Below are 20,926 nucleotides of genomic sequence, written 5' to 3' on the forward strand. Positions count from 1 at the left end.
CAGTTAAATTTTAGTGAAAACCCTTCCTTGCTCCATGAATAAATATCTTGGCATTTATTTTTTACCACACAGATCGCATTTTTCACAGTATGAACCTAAAAAGCAAGATTTTAATGATTAATAAGGCAATTATAAATTAAATTTCATTTCCTGAAAACCAGAATTGAAATACTTGACGTTTTATCGTACCCAACAACTTTGTTAAAGAGCTTGCTTCGATCAAACTATAATAAAATTATAGTGTCGGCAAGAAATGTCAGCGAGGGGTGATTCAAACTTTATGGCACGCCAGCGTAAAAAGCTGGATATGGTTTCTTATTATGTGATACACAGTGTATTCTGTGTATCCTTGCCTTTGGCGTTTTCCAAACGATACCAATCTGGTTTTATTGCTGCTGTTCTTCTTTATATGTGCTGTCCCAATTGATGCATCTGTTGGAAGCCTCAACAGGAAATACCGTAATCCGGGGTAACATTGATCAAAAATTTCGATCTTTTTAGAATAATTCTCTTATTAAAGCAAACGTTACATGTTTTATATTTTTTAAACAAGTACTGGCCCTCTGAGTATGTGTTAAGCTACTCGAAAAAGTATTGTAAAACTTTAAAATTTATTTAATAGCTAGACAATACATCCTGTTATTTTCCTAGAAAATAGAGATGATAAGCTTTTCAGTGTATGAACAAGTGAGAGCGGTTTTAATATGAAAATGAGCTGCGCTGTGCTCATTTTCTGTGCGCAATGCCATCCCTTCTAGAAAACAAAGACGGCTGATTTACCTTCAAATTTTTAAACTGTGTTGAACTACAAACATCATAAAAAGTTTGAAATACGTCGAAGCACCTGTGCAAATCAAAATTAAGCATGTATGCAGTTCTTAGTAAAATTTTGACTCTAGACATCCATCTTATACCAAGTCAAAGCTTACCATTTCTGTAGAGGATAATGTCTTCATTGCTATTTTTATGAATCTAGCGGTAAGTAAATAATCAACTTTTTACTTTGAACGTTACTCTCATTAATCAAATCTTCTCCATATTCAGAATAGTTCCATCCCATTTATGAATCGTAAAATATACAACATTCAACAACGCCATTTACTTGGCTGAATCAGATTGCCCGCCCAACTGATAAGGATCAGATGGAGATTTAGCCTGATGACAGACAGTATCATCTGCAGTCGACCGGTTGATGTTTGCACATCACACATCGTCACCGTGCTGCAGCCAGTAGTGTCCGTCCGAGCTGTAGAGGAAAAATCATTCCCAGAACGTGATCCGGCGGCCATCGTGACGAAGGAAGCTCTAAGCCGTCAGTAAATCTCATTTGCTATGTGAGGTTGAATTTACCCAACTCAGCAGGTGCATCCTGCTCCATTCTGTCCGAAGAGTGCTACGCGAAATGGGGTTAAGCCGGTCGGTAGTTGTGGAAAATTTTCCATTCAAATCGGTTCTAAATCAGTTTTTGGGCGCCATCGCTGGTCAGTTTTGTGGCTTTAATCTGCAAGTCGTGCATGCAGTATGTGCATCTCATGTCTGGTTTGTCTTCGGCAGTTAACATCATCACAATCAGCCATGGGGCGGCCATCGGATGGGTGTCGCCGTTTTTGCCCTACCTTCAATCTAGCGAATCACATCTGACGTCCGGCTCGGTGAGCATCGAGCAGGCATCCTGGATTGGGTCTCTCCTGTGCATCGGAGGGATGATTGGAGCTCCGTTGTTTGGGCTGCTGGCTGATCGATTCGGTAAAAAGTTGGGCCTGCAGCTAATCGTAATTCCTCATGTGGTTAGTAAAATGCTACGTTTAATGGAATAGGACGAAAACCGAATGTTTGACCCGATATCAACTGCGCAAAATTTCAGCACAATCGTAGAATAGTTGCAAAAATAAGTCTTTTTTTCAGCGTGAGAGTCCGGCAATATTTTTCGAGTTGGATAAATACGAATATATTGCTGAAAACAGAGTTTTGCAAAGACTTGCATACACAATTTTGGGCAATTCAGTTGGGTAAACCGCCTATTGTTGAACATCATTAAAACCCACCAATTGTTGCACACCTCACAAGAAAAGCATAGAATATGCAACAATTGACGAGTTTTTAAAGGGTGCAATAATTGGCGATTTACCCTATGTATCATAATTTCTGTTGTAAAAAACTGATTTAATATAATGTAGTACCGTAAAACGGGGTAACTTTGATAGTTTTTTTTAGCAATTTTCTTACTATTTTTCAATGCAATAGTATTTCCCCTAATTATATATTTTTAAAACAAGTACTGGGGTATCAGATATCAATTGCAATTGAAAGATTCGATAATCTTAAACATAGGCGCCAACTTAGGGGGGGGGGGGGGGGGGGGGGCAAGTATGGTTTTGCACCCCCACCCCCTCCCAATATTTGACGATTTTTCAATTTTCTCTTAAATAAAAAAAATCAGAAAAACCAGGCTTGGTCCCCAATAATTTGACCAAGTTGGCGCGTCTGATCTTAAATATTTTTGATAACTTTTCCCATATGAGCGTTTCCCAGTTTCCCATATGAGCGAAAATCAAATTTTCATTTTGGGGTAACTTTGATAGTGCCCTGAAAAACACAACAAATCTTAGAAAAAAAAACACATATTGATATCTGAGGAGTATGAACATGATGAGAGAAGCCTTGTGGAATATTTCAGAAAGAATTTTTATATCAAAACATTGATTTTTTACTAAATTCTACATATAAAATGAGTTTGTGGAGTACTGAGTGAAAACACAGTGAATTCAGCTATAAAAAATCATTATCTTTGCAAAAATGTATGTTTCACGGTATATAAACATATGATTACATAATATTGATGGTAAGTTTTCTCTTTTAGGGTAGTTTTTTTATGTTTTACTAACACATTTTGAACAACACAGATTTATCTACATGAAATTACAAAGGCATTGCATACTTTTAGGCGTTTATTTATTTGAAATCTGTTTTATCTATGATAATAAAATAATAAGAGTCCATTCATTGAAAAAAAAGATGAAACGAAGTCGTATAGCAGATTGTTAGAAGGTGTTGACAAATGACAAAAATATCAACAATTTTTATTTTTAGTCCTAAAAATCGTATATAAGGGGCTGGCCATTAATTACGTAAGGGTTTGGGGGGGGGGTGTCTGTTCATACACAAAATTTAGGTTCTCATACAAAAACTCTTACAAAGGGGGGAAGGGGGTGTCAGAAAATCGCAAAAAAAATTCCTTACGTAATTAATGGACAGCCCCTAACTAGGTGTTTACGAAAATACGTCTAAGACGAACTTTCATATGATTGATTGATTTGTCTTTATTTAAGAGACTTTCAGCCCAACTTTCATATGTATCATTTTGATCTACGTTTGCCTTTTTCTTAACTGGTTGAAGAAATCATAGTTTTAAGATAAACAATACAATGCCTGTCGCACTATCAAAGCTACCCGCATTATCAAAGATACCCCATTTTACGGTACACTTCCGCACCGGTTCATAACTCACCCCATATGGAGTTGCTTTTAAAATGAGTTGTACAATGCCCATAATGCAATGAACCAGTGCGAGTTGATAGTCATTCATTTGGTATACATTGTCACAAGTTTGAAGTGATTGTGGAGATTGTGGAGTGGAGATAGGGGCATAATGGGCAACCAGGGCGAAATGGACACCCTGTTTTGCCGAAATTGTTGAAAGTGCCATTTGAGGAATTCCACGGAGTCATGTCAGTCGATCCTGAGCGACCATTTCAAAAATATCTGAAACTTTGCACAGTTTTTCAATTTCATCTAAATCGTCATTTTTCGATATCAAACCTTCATATTCACTCACGACTAACTTTTCAAAAGGGTGTATGCGAAAATAGTTCAAAAACATTCTAAAAGCTGCACAGCAAAAACGGATTGTTCGATTGTTATAAATTTTTCAGCAAAGTTAGATAACTAAATGATGATTCCTTAGAAAATATACACTGTAAAAAATTTCTTTTTTTACTTTAAAAAAATATGATCTTTGTCACAAAAACTCAAATATCTCAAAACCCTATCTTTTTACCAACGTCAATTTTTTAGGGAAAATGACCCATTATATCAGCTATCTACCATAAAATTTTGGTGATGGTAAACTGATAAACAAAAAAGTTATGACATTTCAAACATTTTACAATTTTTACATTTAGTAACAAAAAAAAAATTTTTTTCTGTGTAAATTATTTCGAGAATTATATTTTGATGCTGATTTTATTGTAAAGGCTACCGCCTGAATTAAACAAGTTGTTTTCATGATATTTTTGTTTGATTATTCATAATTACTATAGTATCTATTTGAAACTTAGACGCGATCCAGTGTTGTGATCAAAAATATTGAGAGTGTCATACTTTTTATTGTACGTGACTGGTGGAAAAATCCCTTGATAGTGTTGAAAAGCTGTTGATCATAAGAAAAATGGAATTAAACTTATTTTTAAGACGAAAGCTGCATAATAAAAGTTTTATATATACGCGTATACGTCTAGTTGATCTGCAAAAAATACCTCTTAGAGAACAGACTTTATGATCGGAAGAATGCGAGTAACTTCAACAACAACAAATGCATGAGAGGTACATACCACAGACAAACAGACGAAACGCCTAGAACAATTTTCGTGAAAATCCATCGCCCAGTTCACACTACCACCACCTGGTGGAAATGTTTCACGAAACACTGCGTTGTGCAATATCGTCATCAGAAGGCGCTAGTGTGAAACGTCAAACGCAAAGAAAAACGATGGGCACTCTTCTGGTTATGAAAGCCACAACCAAGATTCAAAATGATCGTTAAAGGCGTGGTCAATGAAAATTTCGTCAGTGTTACGTTTGTTTGTCTGTATACATACCATGACAATGCTCATGAAAAAGCAAAAAAATACTACCGCTATGGATATTTGATTTGAGACCGTATGATGAAAAAAAAATGTTCAAAAGAGTTACGAAATCTCACCGAAAGCACCATAGATAAACTGAAAGAGACTGATTATGCCCAAATTGAATACAAATTTACGAATTTGCACGTCCTGCCGTCTAGACTTTGACAAACGAGCCATCATCGGTAAAGCAGGGCGCAGGAAGTTCGAAAACGACAACAACTGAGAAATTACCAGAAGTGCTAAGTGCAGAGAGTCATGCCACCATTTTTTTTCCTCCCCTGTTGGGGAAATTAAGCCACTGCATCCAATAGGCTGAACTTTTGTGGCATGTCCCGTTTTGATATTCGCATCTAGCCAGCTAATTACCATGTGTCAAGTAATCAGCTACTGCCACGACGCGTCGTCTCCCAGTCAGGTGCAATGGAATTGATAAACTCCAAGACCTTTCCAGGTTTTGCAGACCAGATCTCACTGGGTTGCAAGCAACCACTATTTAGAAATCTTTGCCTGCGCGTGTATAAAGCACCACAACTGCAAAGCAGATGTTCCGAGGTTTCACGTTCCGTATTACAGAAACGACAGATATCACTCTGGATATTTTTCAAGTGATACCTGCTCGGGCAGTGTCCAGATACTAGGCCAGTGTATGTACATAGAGCTCTCTTGTTGAGCTCTAAGAGCTTTTTGGTTTTATAAGCATTTGGTGTTATAAATCGTTTTGACTGATTGCAATTTTTGACATCCATCCAATTGGATATCACCCTCTGCTCAGCCCAGCGTTTCAGGTCCATTTTAATTGTACAGTTTGATATACCACAGAATGGTTCTGGGCCAGCAAACTGTAAATTGGAACCACTTTTAGCAAGCTCGTCTGCCATTTCATTTCCTTCAATGCCACCATACCATCAGCGACATCTGTTTAACCCTTTGGAGCCGGAGGGGTCATATATGACCCCGGTGATGAAACCGACCCTAACAAACATGTTCGAGGCCAGCGAGGTTGCGGCAGCAGTGGCGAAACAGTCCGGCTCCAAAAGGTTAAACAATTTAATCACGCCCCTTTTCAAAAATGCTTTGAAATATACTTCAACATCTATAACCATTTCAATATTTTTAACGTTGCAAAACACGTTGCAAAACATTCATCTTGAAGAAGAGGGAAAACACTTGTCCTCAAATGTAACAGCAAATTAATGAATAAACGACTAATGCGCGGAGAGCAAATTAATGAATAAACGACTAATGCGCGGAGGGCGTGATAAAATCGGAACATTACTGTACATATAATATACATAATACATAATAAAAACAGCTTGTTTTACTCACGCAAGGCCATTAACAATAAAATCAGCATCAAACTGCGATTTCCGGCCGAAATAATTTACACAGAAAAAAAAAATTATTACTAAATGTAAAAATTGTGAAATGTTTGAATTGTCATAACTTTTTTGTTTATTAGTTTATCATCACCAAATTTTTATGGTAGATTGCTAATACAATGGACCGTTTTCCCTAAAAAAATACGTTGGTAAAAAGATAGGGTTTTGAGATATTTAAGTTTTTGTGACAAATATGATATTTTTTAATGTTAAAAAAAGATTTTTTTTCACGGTGTATATTTTCTTAGAAATCACCATTTAGTTATCTAACTTTGCTGAACAATAAAATCAGCATCAAACTGCGATTTCTGACCAAATAATTTACACAGAAAAAAAATATTTACCAAATGTGAAATGTTTGAAATGTTATAACTTTTTTGTTTATTAGTTTACCATCACCAAATTTTTATGGTGGATTGCTAATACAATGGACCGTCTTTCCTAAAAAAAATTACGTTGGTAAAACGATAGGGTTTTGAGATATTTGAGTTTTTGTGACAAAAATGATATTTTTTAATGTTAAAAAAGATGTTTTTTTCACAGTGTATATTTTCTTAGGAATCACCATTTAGTTATCTAACTTTGCTGAAAAATTCATAGCAATCGAACGAACCATTTTGGCTGCGCAGATTTTTGAACCATTTTCACATACACCCTTTTGAAAAGTTAGTCGTGATTCAAAATAAAAATTTGATATCGAAAAATGGCGATTTAGATGGAAGTGAAAAACTGTGCAAAGTTTCAGTTTAATAGAAAATCATGAATTAAAAAAATTCCTTAATTTTGATGCTGTTGCTTGGAATCGCTCATTTATATTCCTCCAAAATAACTAAAATATCATTTAAATTGAAATATTTTCATATGTAGTGACACGGAAGCGACAAGTAAAATATGCAATATTATGATGCCAAGTTGCAAAAAAAAATATGCAATGACTTTTTCATTATACAACTCATTTGGGTTGCATTATGTTCATAATGCAACTCAAATGAATTGCATATTGAATATTATGCAACTATTTCTCATAGTGCAACTCATATCAGTAACATAATGGATAAAGTGGCCATTATGTTACAGAAATGAGTTATATAATAGTTATTTATACAACGAGTTGCAAAATGATGATTTTTACAGCACAAGTCGTACATTTATCCAACGAGGCTTGCCGAGTTGGATAAATACGAAGAGTGCTGTAAAAATCGAGCTTTGCAACGAGTTGCATACAACATTTTTTGCAATGACCAAAATTATTCCCTAGAATATGATCATTTCCATCATGTACCATCATATTTCGCGGTAGTTCAATGGGAACGACCACGTGCTCCAACATACTGGACCTGAAGTATAGACCAAGCAAGCTGTGCTTTTACCAACTATAACCGTCACAGTTTTGCATGCTCTAACCGCGGAATTCGGTGACAACCAAGGTGGAAACTCAGATTGCTGATCAAACAATTGCATTATGGTTCATAATGCAACCGAAATGAGTTGCATTATGAACCATAATGCAATTGTTTGAAGTAGTGCAACAAAGTAAGTTGTTTCGGTGCCAAAACGGCAAGTGTAAAGCAAGAATTTATAGTGCCGAGTTGCAAAATGATGATCATCAGTATCATCGAGCTTCTCGGTGGTTGAATGGGAACGATGCCGAGTTGCAATTAGGGTAAGTGTGCCGGTCGTTGTGGTAATAAGGTAACTTAATTCAAAAAAATATGATCGTACCATCTAATGAACGGTTTCAAAACGTTAGTCGGTAGTTTTCTTTCCATATTTGCTGGGAAAAAATATGAAAAATATCGTTTCTCTCTGTTTTCGATCAATAATCGCATACCACAACAATAGGCACACTGTTCCTATTATGGAGGAAAAATTTAATTTCGGTTCCTAATGTTGCGGTATCCCATTGAAATCATATGGGATACCGCAACATTAGGAACACAGCAGCAGAAATATTAAGGAAAATATTTTTTTAAACTAGGTTTTTGGGCAAAACTTAAGCACACAAAAAGTACAATCTTATAAATTCAGCATAATACATCTATTAAAAATGCCTTTTGGTAACATTTCAGTCGAAAAAGTGCTCAAATGCCACTACCGCAACATAAGGTACTACCACAACGAAGGGAACAATTACCCTATGTGGCATAATATTGAACTTTTCAATCGCCGAAGTTGTGCCGAAATGGCCTACTTTTCTTCACGAGTATAAGAGTGCCTAAAAATAGTACTTTTCAGCACCTTCAAGGGTGCCGAAAAGTACTACTTTTCAGAACTTTTGCAAGGGTACACTTTTCACAGGTTTCTCCGAAACACTAATGGCCTTCTGTAGTTTTATGTCGAATCGATGGCTGCTTCTATGCCTTTTTGGCAGACCAAAACTGATTAGAAGTGATTCCAATTCTGATTTGGTCAGCCAAACAGATGTAGAGTGAGAAGTGGTGGGGTTCAGCAGCAGCACACAACGCTCGTTTTTGACGCAACTCCGAGTAGGTACTTGTGATGCTTGTGATACTTATGAACACAGCCTACCTGATTGAAAAAAAGGGTTTGTGCGCATGGATGCTTGCACGTGGTTTCTCTCTTGAGACAGTAGCAGTCAGAAATGATTGTACTCAAGGGTATTTTTTATAATTGCAAAAAATGTTGTATGGCAGCATCCATTTATTACGTAACGCTAAAATCGACACTTGTCGAACCCCGCTCCCCTATCCCCACCATCAGGGATGGGAACACTCACTTGCAAAGAGTTACACTCACTTGATATTTTCTCAGCTCAGAAGCATGCAATCAAGAAACGATGTATGGACGACTTTTGCCTTGTGGTTTTGTCTGAAACTTTGCCGAATAGAGTAGGCTTCGCACATGAATTCCAAAGTCGTAACAGAGCTGTGAAGGCAACTCTCCACGAGGTGAGTGTAAATTACATTCACCTCGTGGAGAGTTGCCTTCGCAGCTCCCTTACGACTCCAGTATGCGTGGGCGACCCCTGCTCTATTTGGCAAACTTTTAGACAAAACCACAAGGCAAAAATCGTCCATACATCGTTTTTTTATTGCACGCTTCTGTGCTGAGAAAACTGCAAGTGAATGTAACTCTTCGGAAGTGAGTGTTCCCATTCTTGCCCTCCATAACGCTTTTTTTACGAAAATCCTGGAATTTTTGTATGGGCCGTAACGCTCGGCTGTACCCCCCCGCCTCCCCCTAGAACGTTACGTAATTTGTGGCGGCGCCTATGCAACTCGTTGCAAAACTGGAGGGGAGAGGGTACTCCAGTCGATGACAAAGAACAACTTCTGATTTCGAAGATCTTGCTGATTGGATCAGCGTGGTCGTCCCAGTGTTGGTTGGGATGTTAAACAGAACTGGCACGATGGCCCTCCGGCGAGACAGGAGTGTTGCCGTAGGCCCAATAAGCCACCCGTAAAAATCCCCATTGCGAATAACATAGGAGAAAATACGACTCGATACAATCGGCAAAGACCCACGCGACGAAATAAGGACTACGATTGGAAACTTGGAACATGGAATTGCAAGTCACTAGGTTTCGCAGGATGTGACAGGATAATCTACGACGAACTACATCCCCGCAACTTTGATATCGTGGCGTTGCAGGAATTTTGTTGGACTGGACAGAAAGTGTGGAAATGCGGGCATCGAGCGGCTACCTTCTACCAAAGCTGTGGCACCACCAATGAACTAGGAACAGGATTTATAGTGTTGGGCAAGATGCGACAACGTGTGATCGGGTGGCAGCCGATCAACGCAAGGATGTGCATGTTGAGAGTTAAGGGCCGTTTCTTCAACTACAGCATCATCAGCGTCCACTGCCCACACAAAGGGAGATTCGATGACGAGAAAGAAGCGTTCTACGCGCAGTTAGAGCAAACATACGATGGTTGCTCGCCGCGTGACGTGAAAATCGTTGTTCGGTGACATGAACGCGCAGGTAGGAAGGGAGGAAATGTACAGAACGGTAATCGGGCGAAACAGCCTGCACGCCGTATCGAATGATAACGGCCAGTGATGCGTAAACTTTGCAGCCTCCCGTGGTATGGTAGTCCGAAGCACCTTCTTCCCCCGCAAAGATATCCACAAAGCCACCTGGAGATCACCCGACCATCAAACAGAAAACCAAATCGATCACGTTCTAATCGACGGTAAATTCTTCTCAGATATAACCAACGTCCGCACATACCGCAGTGAGAATATAGATTCGGATCACTACTTAGGGGCTGTCCATAAACCACGTGGTCATTTTTTTGATACTTCTCAACCACCCCCCCCCCCCCCCCCCCCCCCCGCGTGGTCATTAGTCCATACAAATTTTTTTTTTGGTCCATACAAAATGGTCATTGACCGAAACCCCCCCCCCCCCCCCCCCCATGACCACGTGGTTTATGGACAGCCCCTTAGTCGCTGTATGCATGCGCTCAAAACTTTCGACAGTTATCACCACGCGTCGAAGTCGAACGCCGCGGCTCAACTCGAGCAACTTCGTAACGTAGAAGTGGCTCAAGATTACGCGCAGCAGTTAGCAGTGGCCCTACCAACGGAAGAGCAGCTTGGCGCAGATACACTTGAAGATGGCTGGAGGGACATCCGATCCGCCATAGGTAGTATCTCGGCTACAGAACTAGGCTTCGCGACTCAGAATCACAGAAACGACTGGTACGACGGCGAATGTGAACAGTTGAAAAACGAGAAGAATGCAGCATGGGCGAGAATGCTGCAACACCGTACGAGAGCGAATGAGGCACGTTACAAACAGGCGCGGAACAGGCAGAACTCAGTCTTCCGGATGAAGAAGTCCAGGATCTTTTCGTAAAGGAAATTTCCTTGACTTCCTTGGGCATAGAGTATCTTCGTGCCTGCCACACGATATACACATGCAAGATGGTCATTGGCAGAGGAAGCTCTCAGTTAATAACTGTGGAAGTGCTCATAGAACACTAAGCTGAGAAGCAGGCTTTGTCCCAGGAGGACGTTACGCCAAGAAGAAGAGAAGAAGAAGCACCAGCAGGAAGAACGAGATCGCAAAGCGATGGAAGAGCTGTACCGCGCTAAGGACACACGAAAGTTCTACGAGAAGCTGAACCGCTCGCGCAGAGGCTTTGTGCCACAGCCGACATGTGCCGAGATAATCACGGGAATATTCTCTCGAGCGAGCGTGAGGTGGTCGAGAGGTGGCGGCAGCATTACGATGAGCACCCCAATGGCGACGTTGCAAGTACCGAAGGTGGCGTGGTAACAGATCTAGGAGTATGTGCACAGGACGGAAGACTTCCGGCCCCTGACCTTCAAGAGATTGAGGAGGAGGTTGGCCGGTTGAAAAACAACAAAGCCGCTGGAGCAGATCAACTACCAAGCGAGCTTCTAAAATACGGTGGAGAAGCACTGGTGAGAGCACTACACTGGGTCATTACCAAGATTTGGGAGGAGGAAGTATTACCGGAGAAATGGATGGAAGGTATCGTGTGTCCCATCTACAAAAAGGGCGACAAGTTGGATTGCGGGAACTACCGCGCGATCACACTACTGAGCGCTGCCTACAAGATACTCTCTCAAATTTTATGCCGCCGTCTATCACCGATTGCAAGAGAGTTCGTGGGGCAATATCAGGCTGGATTTATGGGTGAACGTGCTACAACGGACCAGATGTTCGCCATCCGCCAGGTGTTGCAGAAATGCCGCGAATACAACGTGCCCACCCATCACTTGTTCATCGATTTCAAATCGGCGTATGATACAATCGACCGAGAACAGCTATGGCAGATTATGCACGAATACGAATACCCGGATAAACTGATACGGTTGATCAAGGCGACGATGGATCGAGTGATGTGCGTAGTTCGAGTATCAGGGACACTCTCGAGTCCCTTCGAATCTCGCAGAGGGTTACGGCAAGGTGATGGTCTTTCGTGCTTGCTGTTCAACATTGCTTTGGAGGGTGTAATAAGAAGAGCGGGGATAAACACGAGTGGGACGATTTTCACGAAGTCCGTTCAGCTGCTTGGTTTCGCCGATGATATTGATATTATTGCTCGTAAATTTGAGACGATGGCGGAAACGTACATCCGACTAAAGAGTGAAGCCAGGCGAATCGGATTAGTCATTAATGTGTCGAAGACAAAGTACATGATGGCAAAGGGCTCAAGGGAGGAATCACCAGGCCCGCCACCTCGAATTCATATCGACGGTGATGAAATCGAGGCGGTTGAAGAATTCGTGTACTTGGGCTTACTGGTGACCGCCACCAGCAGAGAAATTCAGAGGCGCATTGTGACAGGAAATCGTGCCTACTTTGGACTCCGCAGAACTCTACGATCGAATAAAGTTCGCCGTAGCACGAAGTTAACCATCTACAAAACGTTGATTAGACCGGTCGTCCTCTATGGGCACGAAACATGGACCCTACGTGCAGAGGACCAACGCGCCCTTGGAGTTTTCGAACGGAAGGTGTTGCGTACCATCTACGGCGGAGTGCAGATGGAAGACGGGACTTGGAGAAGGCGAATGAACCACGAGCTGCATGCTTAGAGAACCAACCATCGTTCATACCGCGAAAATCGGGAGGCTACGGTGGGCGGGTCACGTCATCAGGATGTCGGATAGCAACCCGACTAAAATGGTTCTCGAGAGTCATCTGACCGGTACAAGAAGACGTGGAGCGCAGCGAGCTAGGTGGGTCGACCAAGTGGAGGACGATCTGCGGACCCTACGCAGAGTGCGGAACTGGAGGCAAACAGCCATGGACCGAGTGGAATGAAGGCGGCTACTATGTACAGCAGAGGCCACCCCGGCCTTAGCCTGACCGGTAAGGTTAGTATGCTGATTGGATATCTTCCTTCGATTCCGAAATACAGCTTCTACACGTCTGTCTTGATCATGTTGTTGTTGATCGTGCGTTCCTTTATCGGATACATCGATGTTGATAGATATACAACTCGTACTGTAAAAATCATCATTTTGCAACTCGTTACATAAATATACAATTCATGCTGTAAAAATTATCATTTTGCAACTCGTTAAATAAATAACTATTTCATAGTCTCGGGACCAAGGGCATAACATAACATACCCGACCTGGGGTCCTGGGGTGGCTGTCGATAGAGACGTTTATATCATGCGCCAGAAAAGTTGCCTGGGACCAAGGATGGGAACACTCACTTGCGTTACACTCACTTGCAGTTTTCTCAGCTCAGAAGCGCATACCGAATTCGTGAGTGAGCTGCGAAGGCAACTCTCCACGAGGTGAATGTAATTTACACTCACCTCGTGGAGAGTCGCTTTCACAGCTCTGTCACGACTTTGGGATTCGTGAGCGACCCCTACACTATTCGACAAAGTTTGAGACAAAAACACAAGGCAAAAGTCGTCCATAGATCGTTTCTTGATTGCACGCTTCTGAGCGGAGTAAATAGCAAGTGAGTGTAATTCTTTGCAAGTTAGTGTTCCCATCCCTGCCGGGGACTTGACAAACCTTCCATTTAACGAACTCTCGACACCTGGCCAGGTCCATACGATCAGCGGGGATGGGGAGGAAATGTTGATTAGATATCTACTCAGAATATGTTCAAGAACTTGGCCCACTTTATAAATCTTTGGAGTTGGAAATTGGATAGGGTGCATTCCTTGGCGAAAAAGTGTATGAGAAAATGTCATGTTTTGATCGTTTACCTGGTTACCACTGAAAAAGTAAATATAAGCATTAAGCAAGTCGCTCAAATTTTGTAGGTAGTACATCTATAGACCACAGTTATGAGGATAACCTCCTTCCCATCGGATACCAAAACACAAAGATTGGAGACTTATCTCTGCCTTCTCGACAAGACTGACGCAATCCTCCAACAGTCGAGAGTTGTCCTGGCCTTGTCCTTGCGACTGCTGAGGAATATGAAAGGATGGTTAGTTAGATACCTGAAGAAAGATGTAGAAAGTTCTACGACTTTTCAGGCCTAGGTGTCGAGGGGATATGGGTGTTGTTCTAGGTGTTGTTAGTGGAAGGGTATTCCAAAGGATGCGGTTGGTCAACGTTCAGGTACACCATTATTAGACTGCTCCGAAATAGTTATCTTCCCAATACGTCCTGGTTTCCCCGTCATCTTAATGGCATTTATTTGTATTACTTGATTTTTCGTTTGAGAATCTGAAATATCACATAATATTAACATTGACGTCAAATAAGCTATACATATTAGTGATACGCTCGCCACAGTTACATATTTTTACAATATTATTTGTATCATACAATAAATTTATCTGAATCCTGCTGAAATAAAATGTTGATTAGCGGCAAAATTGTAAAAAATATATTACATAAACATCAAAAAATTGCATCAAACTTTGATCTTGCAGTATTTCTTAACTACTGCCTGATTACTTTCAGCAGGAAAATTTCAAGATCATAATTTGATTTGGTAGGTCTTACGCCGCAACGCACCTATCTAAGGTGATCTACCCACATTGCGGGAAATCTATATATATAACATATAAAAAAAAATCAGATATGAAAATTTTTAGTTTTTGAGATATAAATTTTTGAATCTAGAGAGTCATATATCTTTTGCCTGATATTGAAAACTGTCATGAAACTATGACTTGTATTGCTTTTTTAAACCATTACGTGTATCTATATCTATATATCTATATATATATATATTATATATATAAAAATGAATTTCTGTCTGTCTGTCTGTCTGTCTGTCTGTCTGTCTGTCTGTCTGACCGCTATGGATTCGGAAACTATTGAACCGATCGGTGTGAAATTTTGTATGTGGGTGCTGTTTGGACCGGGGAAGGTTCTTAGCTTGGTGCGGGACCTCTCCGGTCCTTGGAACGGGGGGCTCCCATACAGATGACTTTGCGGGGGACGTCCCTATGAAGCTGTACGTAAAAAAACACAGTAGGCAGGCAGTACGACGTTTGCCGGGACAGCTAGTATAATATATACACGTAATGGTTTAAAAAAGCAATACAAGTCATTCAAAATATTATTTTGAACATTTACCACAAAATAAAGTGGAATTACGGTAATGAGTATCGGTATGTGTCCAAAATAAATTAAACACCCTGTAACATTGATCTGCAAGTTCAAAAGTACATCGCTCTGCTTCAATCCAAGCGATGTCAAAATCCCATACGCATTCCACACTTTTGCTTTTTGTCATCCTATCGTTGTCTACAGATATATAGAGAAAATGAGCACTACTTGGTAACATTCCCAATGCGTTACCACGTATGCAAGGCAGACATTCATAATCAACAAATCAAGCGACAATTCTGCATTTTAGCAATTTAGTTTTAACTCCCACTCAAATCACGGTTTCTATTCGCAGGCTTTCTGGCTATGCATTCTCTACGGTCCGAACGTGTACTTCATCTATCTCGGTCGAATCCTGGCCGGCAGTGGAGGAGGTGGAATCCTGCGAGCAATCCCTCTATACATCGCCGATATCGCCCACAGCAAACTACGGGGAATGCTAGGATCGGTGTTGGTCATTTCCCTGAACGTCGGAATCCTGTTGGGATTTGTGCTGGGCGATTCCTTGTCATACTTTACCGTGCCGTACGTGATGCTCGTGGCGCCCACCTTGTTTGTCGCGTGCACCTGCTTCCTCCCAGAGACGCCCTACTGTTTGTTGAAACAAAACCGAACCGAAAAAGCCGAATTATCCTTGATGTTCTACCGGGGAGTTGAGGGCCACTTTCAGAAGACCGATGATTTTAGGAAAGAGTTTGAGCAGATGAAAAAATTGGCACAACTGACAGAAGACCCATCCGAGGAGCATAAACTGAGCTGGCGGGATTTCTGTAAGAAATATTCATTGATGATAGTTTTGAACTACCATTATTGATGGATCAATTCTGTTTCTCAACAGGCACGAAGCAAGCCCGCAAGGGACTCGGAATCGGAATCTTTTTGATGGCTCTTAATCAATTTTGCGGAGCACTGGCCATCATCACATACTCGGCGAACATTTTCACAGAATCCGGCTCTGACCTATCCCCAAACGTGTCCTCAATCATTGTGGCGCTGATTCAACTGACCGGAACGGCGGTGTCCTTTATTTTAGTGGATAATTTAGGTCGTAAAATCCTGCTGCTGATTTCCACCATAGGAACCACAGCTGGATTGTTTTCCATGGGTATTTTCTCATTTCTACAGCACAGCGGTCATGATCTGAGTGAGCTTGGCTCTTTACCAATTCTAAGCTTATCATTTACTATTCTATTCTCATCGTTTGGTATTCTACCACTGCCGTATGTTATTCTAGCCGAGGTGCTGCCACAGAAAGTGAGTATAAATTTGAGCTTCTTACAAAATGGTACTAGTTTCCGGTCATTGCTCCCTTCCGTCAACAGATTCGTAACGTTGGCAGTACAATCAGCATACTGATGATATCGACGAGTGCATTCGTGGTACTCAAGGTAATAAAAGAAGCCTCAGTTTAATTTGTTTTCTATTATTTGAATGCATTTCATTTGTTGCAGCTTTTTCCAATCATGATCGACCGATTACATCTGTATGGAGCGATGTGGTTTCACGCCTCGATTTGCGCTATAAGCATTTTTGTAATTTTATTTGCGGTACCAGAAACGAAAGGAAAAGATTTGTTAACCGTCGAGGAGAAGCCAGATATTGTCGAGCGAAAGGAGACTGACATTTAGAATATAGTTGATGCACTTTACCTATACTGAATGTGTTTAACTTTATGATTCCCTTATCTCACCTCTCCATCTTTGTGTCAATGACTCCAAAGCAAATGACATTATTAGCTGTCCGTCCAAAAGTACGTAGGTATGTAGGTTATACGGCACTGGACTTTGGATCATCATCTTCTTTTTCTTGCTGTAACGCGTCCTGGGACAGAGTCTGTTTCTCAATTGAGTGTTCTATGAGTACTTCCGCAGCTGAGAACTTTCTCTGACGAAAATCATTTTCGCATTCGCATATCATGGAGTAGACACGAAGGTACTCTATGCCCATTCTATTAAGCGCCATAGGCTACGTTGACAAAAACATCATGATCTTTTACTGGACATTTTCTTAATCCCTGTCTTATCAAAATTAAGATTTTTAAGTGTGCACTTTTTTTGTACTTTCCATTGACTGATTTTAAATATGTTAGCACTAATCGAACAGGAATTTTACCGTATTGCTTGCTTTCGAATCGATCGAAGCGTTCCGGAGTTATGGCCATTTTAGTGATCCGGACTAGCACCGGTGGAACTGCTCATGATTAAAATTGAACCAAATTCCATCATACGACACATCGCACTCGTCTATAGGGCACACTGCATTGTTTTGATTTTGTATGAGATTTTGACGTTTCTTGGCCTTGTTGTTTACAAAACTTCCGTAAGAGTGAAAGAGAAGGAGAGAATTTCATACAGTGCCCTATAATGACAGTTCCGGGCATGAGAAATCTTACGCGCCATACAATAATATTTGGGAGGGGATGTCCGTGTCAGAAAATCGCGAAAATTCCCTTACGTAATTAATGGACAGCCCCCAACGTGCGGTGATCAGTGAGTAGTGCTATCACTGGATCACGCGCTACGAGGGCTAGGTGATGGACGTACTTGCGGTGAGGCTGACGTGTTCTATAAATATTGAAATTAATGCATAAAATTAAACTTTTCGGATACAATCACATATTTAGTATGCAAATTGCATATTTTCAGGCGTTTTTTAGAGATTTATTAAACTTTAAACTTAAATAATTAAAAATTTAGTTAAGTTGGAAAAGTTTTGCACAACTTTTCGCATTCTGGGTGGTTAATTCAGGTGGAAAAAATATGTTTAGTACTTATAAAAGCATTTCATTGACTGATCAATGTCACCCCGAAAGTAAAATTTTTGATTTATAATTTCAAATGACGTTTACTGAAATAAATTGATTTGCAGTAAAAGTTTCAACCTCTTTGGCTGAAGAAATCCATGGCCGTACTTGCTTTAAAGCATTAAGTTTAAACATATCGAGAAATATTCTAAAATTAGGCGCCGAAAACTGCAAAAGGTGATCAATTTCACCCAAAATCACGGTATATTGTCGCATTACCTTAGAAACCAGCTGTTTTGTGAGTCAGAATCGTATATAGTGCCAAAATATCACACGCACGCTAAGAAAAATTTAGTCTAAAATAAGCAAGATTCACACAAAATCTGAGCTATACTGGAACAGCACAGAAAATTAGTAAACCGCATTTTCAGCGCTAGCGCTGGGCTAAGTGCAAAAATCCAATCAGTTTACGCCGTATAATATTCTTGACATTGTCAAGACATTTTACTCATTCTTTGTGTTGTCCCACTTTAGCTCTAAAATGAGTGAATCGAGGAGTAAATTCTGTTAGGAAGCGTCAGCAAATGGAAAGATTTCAAAATACTTTTGAATTTTATTAACCTTTCCGATGTAAAAGACATCATTTGGTCTGGAAGTCATGTCTTATGCCGTTTTTTCTTTTTGATCCAGTTCCAACCTGGGTACCCAATGTCAGAGTCATACTCAATACAGTGCGAGAAATAAGTATAAATACAGAGCCGTTTTCCATACAAAATAATCATGTTGAGGAATCAAAATCTCTTTTTTTTGCGATTCGATTATTAAGAAATTTTGGCTGCAACCATAAAATAACTAGAATTTTGGCTAGAAATATAAATCATCATCCATGAAAAGTTTATATCGACTTTTCAGATTCAAATAAGTATAAAGACACTATTTCCATATAAAAATGTGTCTTTGAATCTGAAAAGTCGATATAAACTTTTTCATGGATGATGATTTATATTTCTAGTCAAAATTATTGTAATTTTAAGGTTGCAGCCAAAATTCCATAAGGGAAGGTTCATTTATTACGTCCGTCGTTTTTCAGGATTTCTAGACCCCCCTCCCTCCTCTGCCACGCTATTTTCCTATACCTAATACACGTACTGTCACACTTTTCTAGACCCCCCCCTCCCCCAAATCATGGACGTAATTTTTGAACGTTCCCTAACAATCGAATCGCTAGAAAAAGAGATCTTGATCCCTAAACATGTTTATTTTGTACGGAAAACGACTCTGTCTTTATACTTATTTCTCGCGCTGTAGTCATAGTCACCTTATCGTATTGAAGTTAAATAGAGTTTGCTGACGTTTATTCACCTTTCTCATGCATGCAGCCGAAATAAAATTTGTTGTCATCAGGAAAGGTTTCCCGATGAAAACAAATCCTATCCCGCCTGCATGCATGAGAGTGAGAGGTGAATAAACGTCAGCAAGCTCTATAGGGTCTAGGAGCATTTGGGCAGGAGCACCTATTTTGGGCACTTGCTGCTATAACTCAGTAAGTATCTGTTCGTCATTGGCGTAGCTAGGGGGGTTCCAGGGGTGCCTGGCACCCCCTAGAACAAATTTGGCACCCCCTAGGATTTTTCCTTGATAGTTACCTAAACTTTAAAACTTCACACAATAATTCCAAAATGTATTAATGGCACATTCGAATAAAATATAAGCACACCCGTAATTACTTACCTATATACATGTTGTACGTTTTGAATTTCGGTAAGAACAACTCAATAGACTTTTCCATGGATTCCTCCAGAAATACCTCTATCCAATTATACAGTGATGTCTCTAGGCTTCCTTTATGGATTCCTCCCGATATTTCTTCAATAAACTTCCCTTAGTTCGTCCTGATGGGGTTATACATACTAGAAATTTCTGCAGAGATTGATCCAGCAATTTCTCCTAGGATTTCTTTGGAAATTCTTACTATGATACTTCTCGGAATTATTCTAGGAATTCCTGTAAAATTTTCTCTTGGAATTCCATGAGGAATTCCTGGTGGGATTATTCTAGACAATCTTCCTTGGATTCTTTCAGAAGTTCCTCAGGCGATTCCTTTTATTTTATTCAGATTTAATTCAGAGATTCTTCCAGAAAATTTACATGAAATTTCTCCAGCTTTTATTGGCCTTCTTCCGGGAATTGTGGCTAGGATTCTTCAAGCAACTCCTGCTGCGAATCCTTAGAACTCTTCCAAAAACTCTCACACCTTCAGGACTTCTACTAATGAAGATCTTCCGGAAAATCTACCTGGAATTTATCTAAAAATCCCTTCGGTGATTATTCCGGAGATTTATTCAAGGATTTAACCAGGACTTCCTCCAAAGGTACTTTCAGAAATGCCACAGGGGATTTCTCCAAGAACTTCTATTGGCCTTCCTTCATGAATTCCAGCTGGAAATCTTCAAGCAATTCCCATTAGGACTCCTTCAGAATTATATTCATAAAAATTAGGACTCCTGGCATACTTACTTGTTGCAACACTTTCGGGATATCTTACTGAGAATCCTCCAGAAATTCCTCCTGCGATTCCATCAGGGATTCCTACAGTATACTTGAACCGATTCTTTCAAGGAGTACTGTATGTATTCCTCTAGGCATATATTAGAGGAACTTCTTTTAGGATACCCCCGGCATTCCTGATTCTAGTATTCCTCCAGAAATTACTTCTATGAAACCTCCCGGAATTCTAGGAATTCTTCAGATATTCCTGCTGAGATTCCTCAAGCAATTCATGCGGTTCTTCCAGCTATTCTTCCTCCAGAAATTCTTACTGTGGTACTTCAGAAATTATGCTACGGTTTCTTTTAGA

General features: G+C 40.2%; 1 protein-coding gene across 1 annotated transcript; it reads left to right on the forward strand.

The window, feature by feature from the left end:
- Positions 1 to 1,064: 1,064 nt before the first annotated feature.
- Positions 1,065 to 16,980, forward strand: LOC109404655 (facilitated trehalose transporter Tret1-like). Its single transcript, XM_062851208.1, has 6 exons — positions 1,065 to 1,481; positions 1,555 to 1,787; positions 15,622 to 16,096; positions 16,165 to 16,580; positions 16,649 to 16,714; positions 16,778 to 16,980. Exons 1-6 carry the CDS (start codon positions 1,403 to 1,405, stop codon positions 16,952 to 16,954), a joined length of 1,446 nt encoding a protein of 481 aa, XP_062707192.1. The 5' UTR covers positions 1,065 to 1,402; the 3' UTR covers positions 16,955 to 16,980.
- Positions 16,981 to 20,926: the final 3,946 nt, after the last annotated feature.

The sequence above is a fragment of the Aedes albopictus genome, chromosome 2 (genome assembly GCF_035046485.1).
Source record: "Aedes albopictus strain Foshan chromosome 2, AalbF5, whole genome shotgun sequence".
Lineage (NCBI taxonomy): Eukaryota > Metazoa > Arthropoda > Insecta > Diptera > Culicidae > Aedes > Aedes albopictus.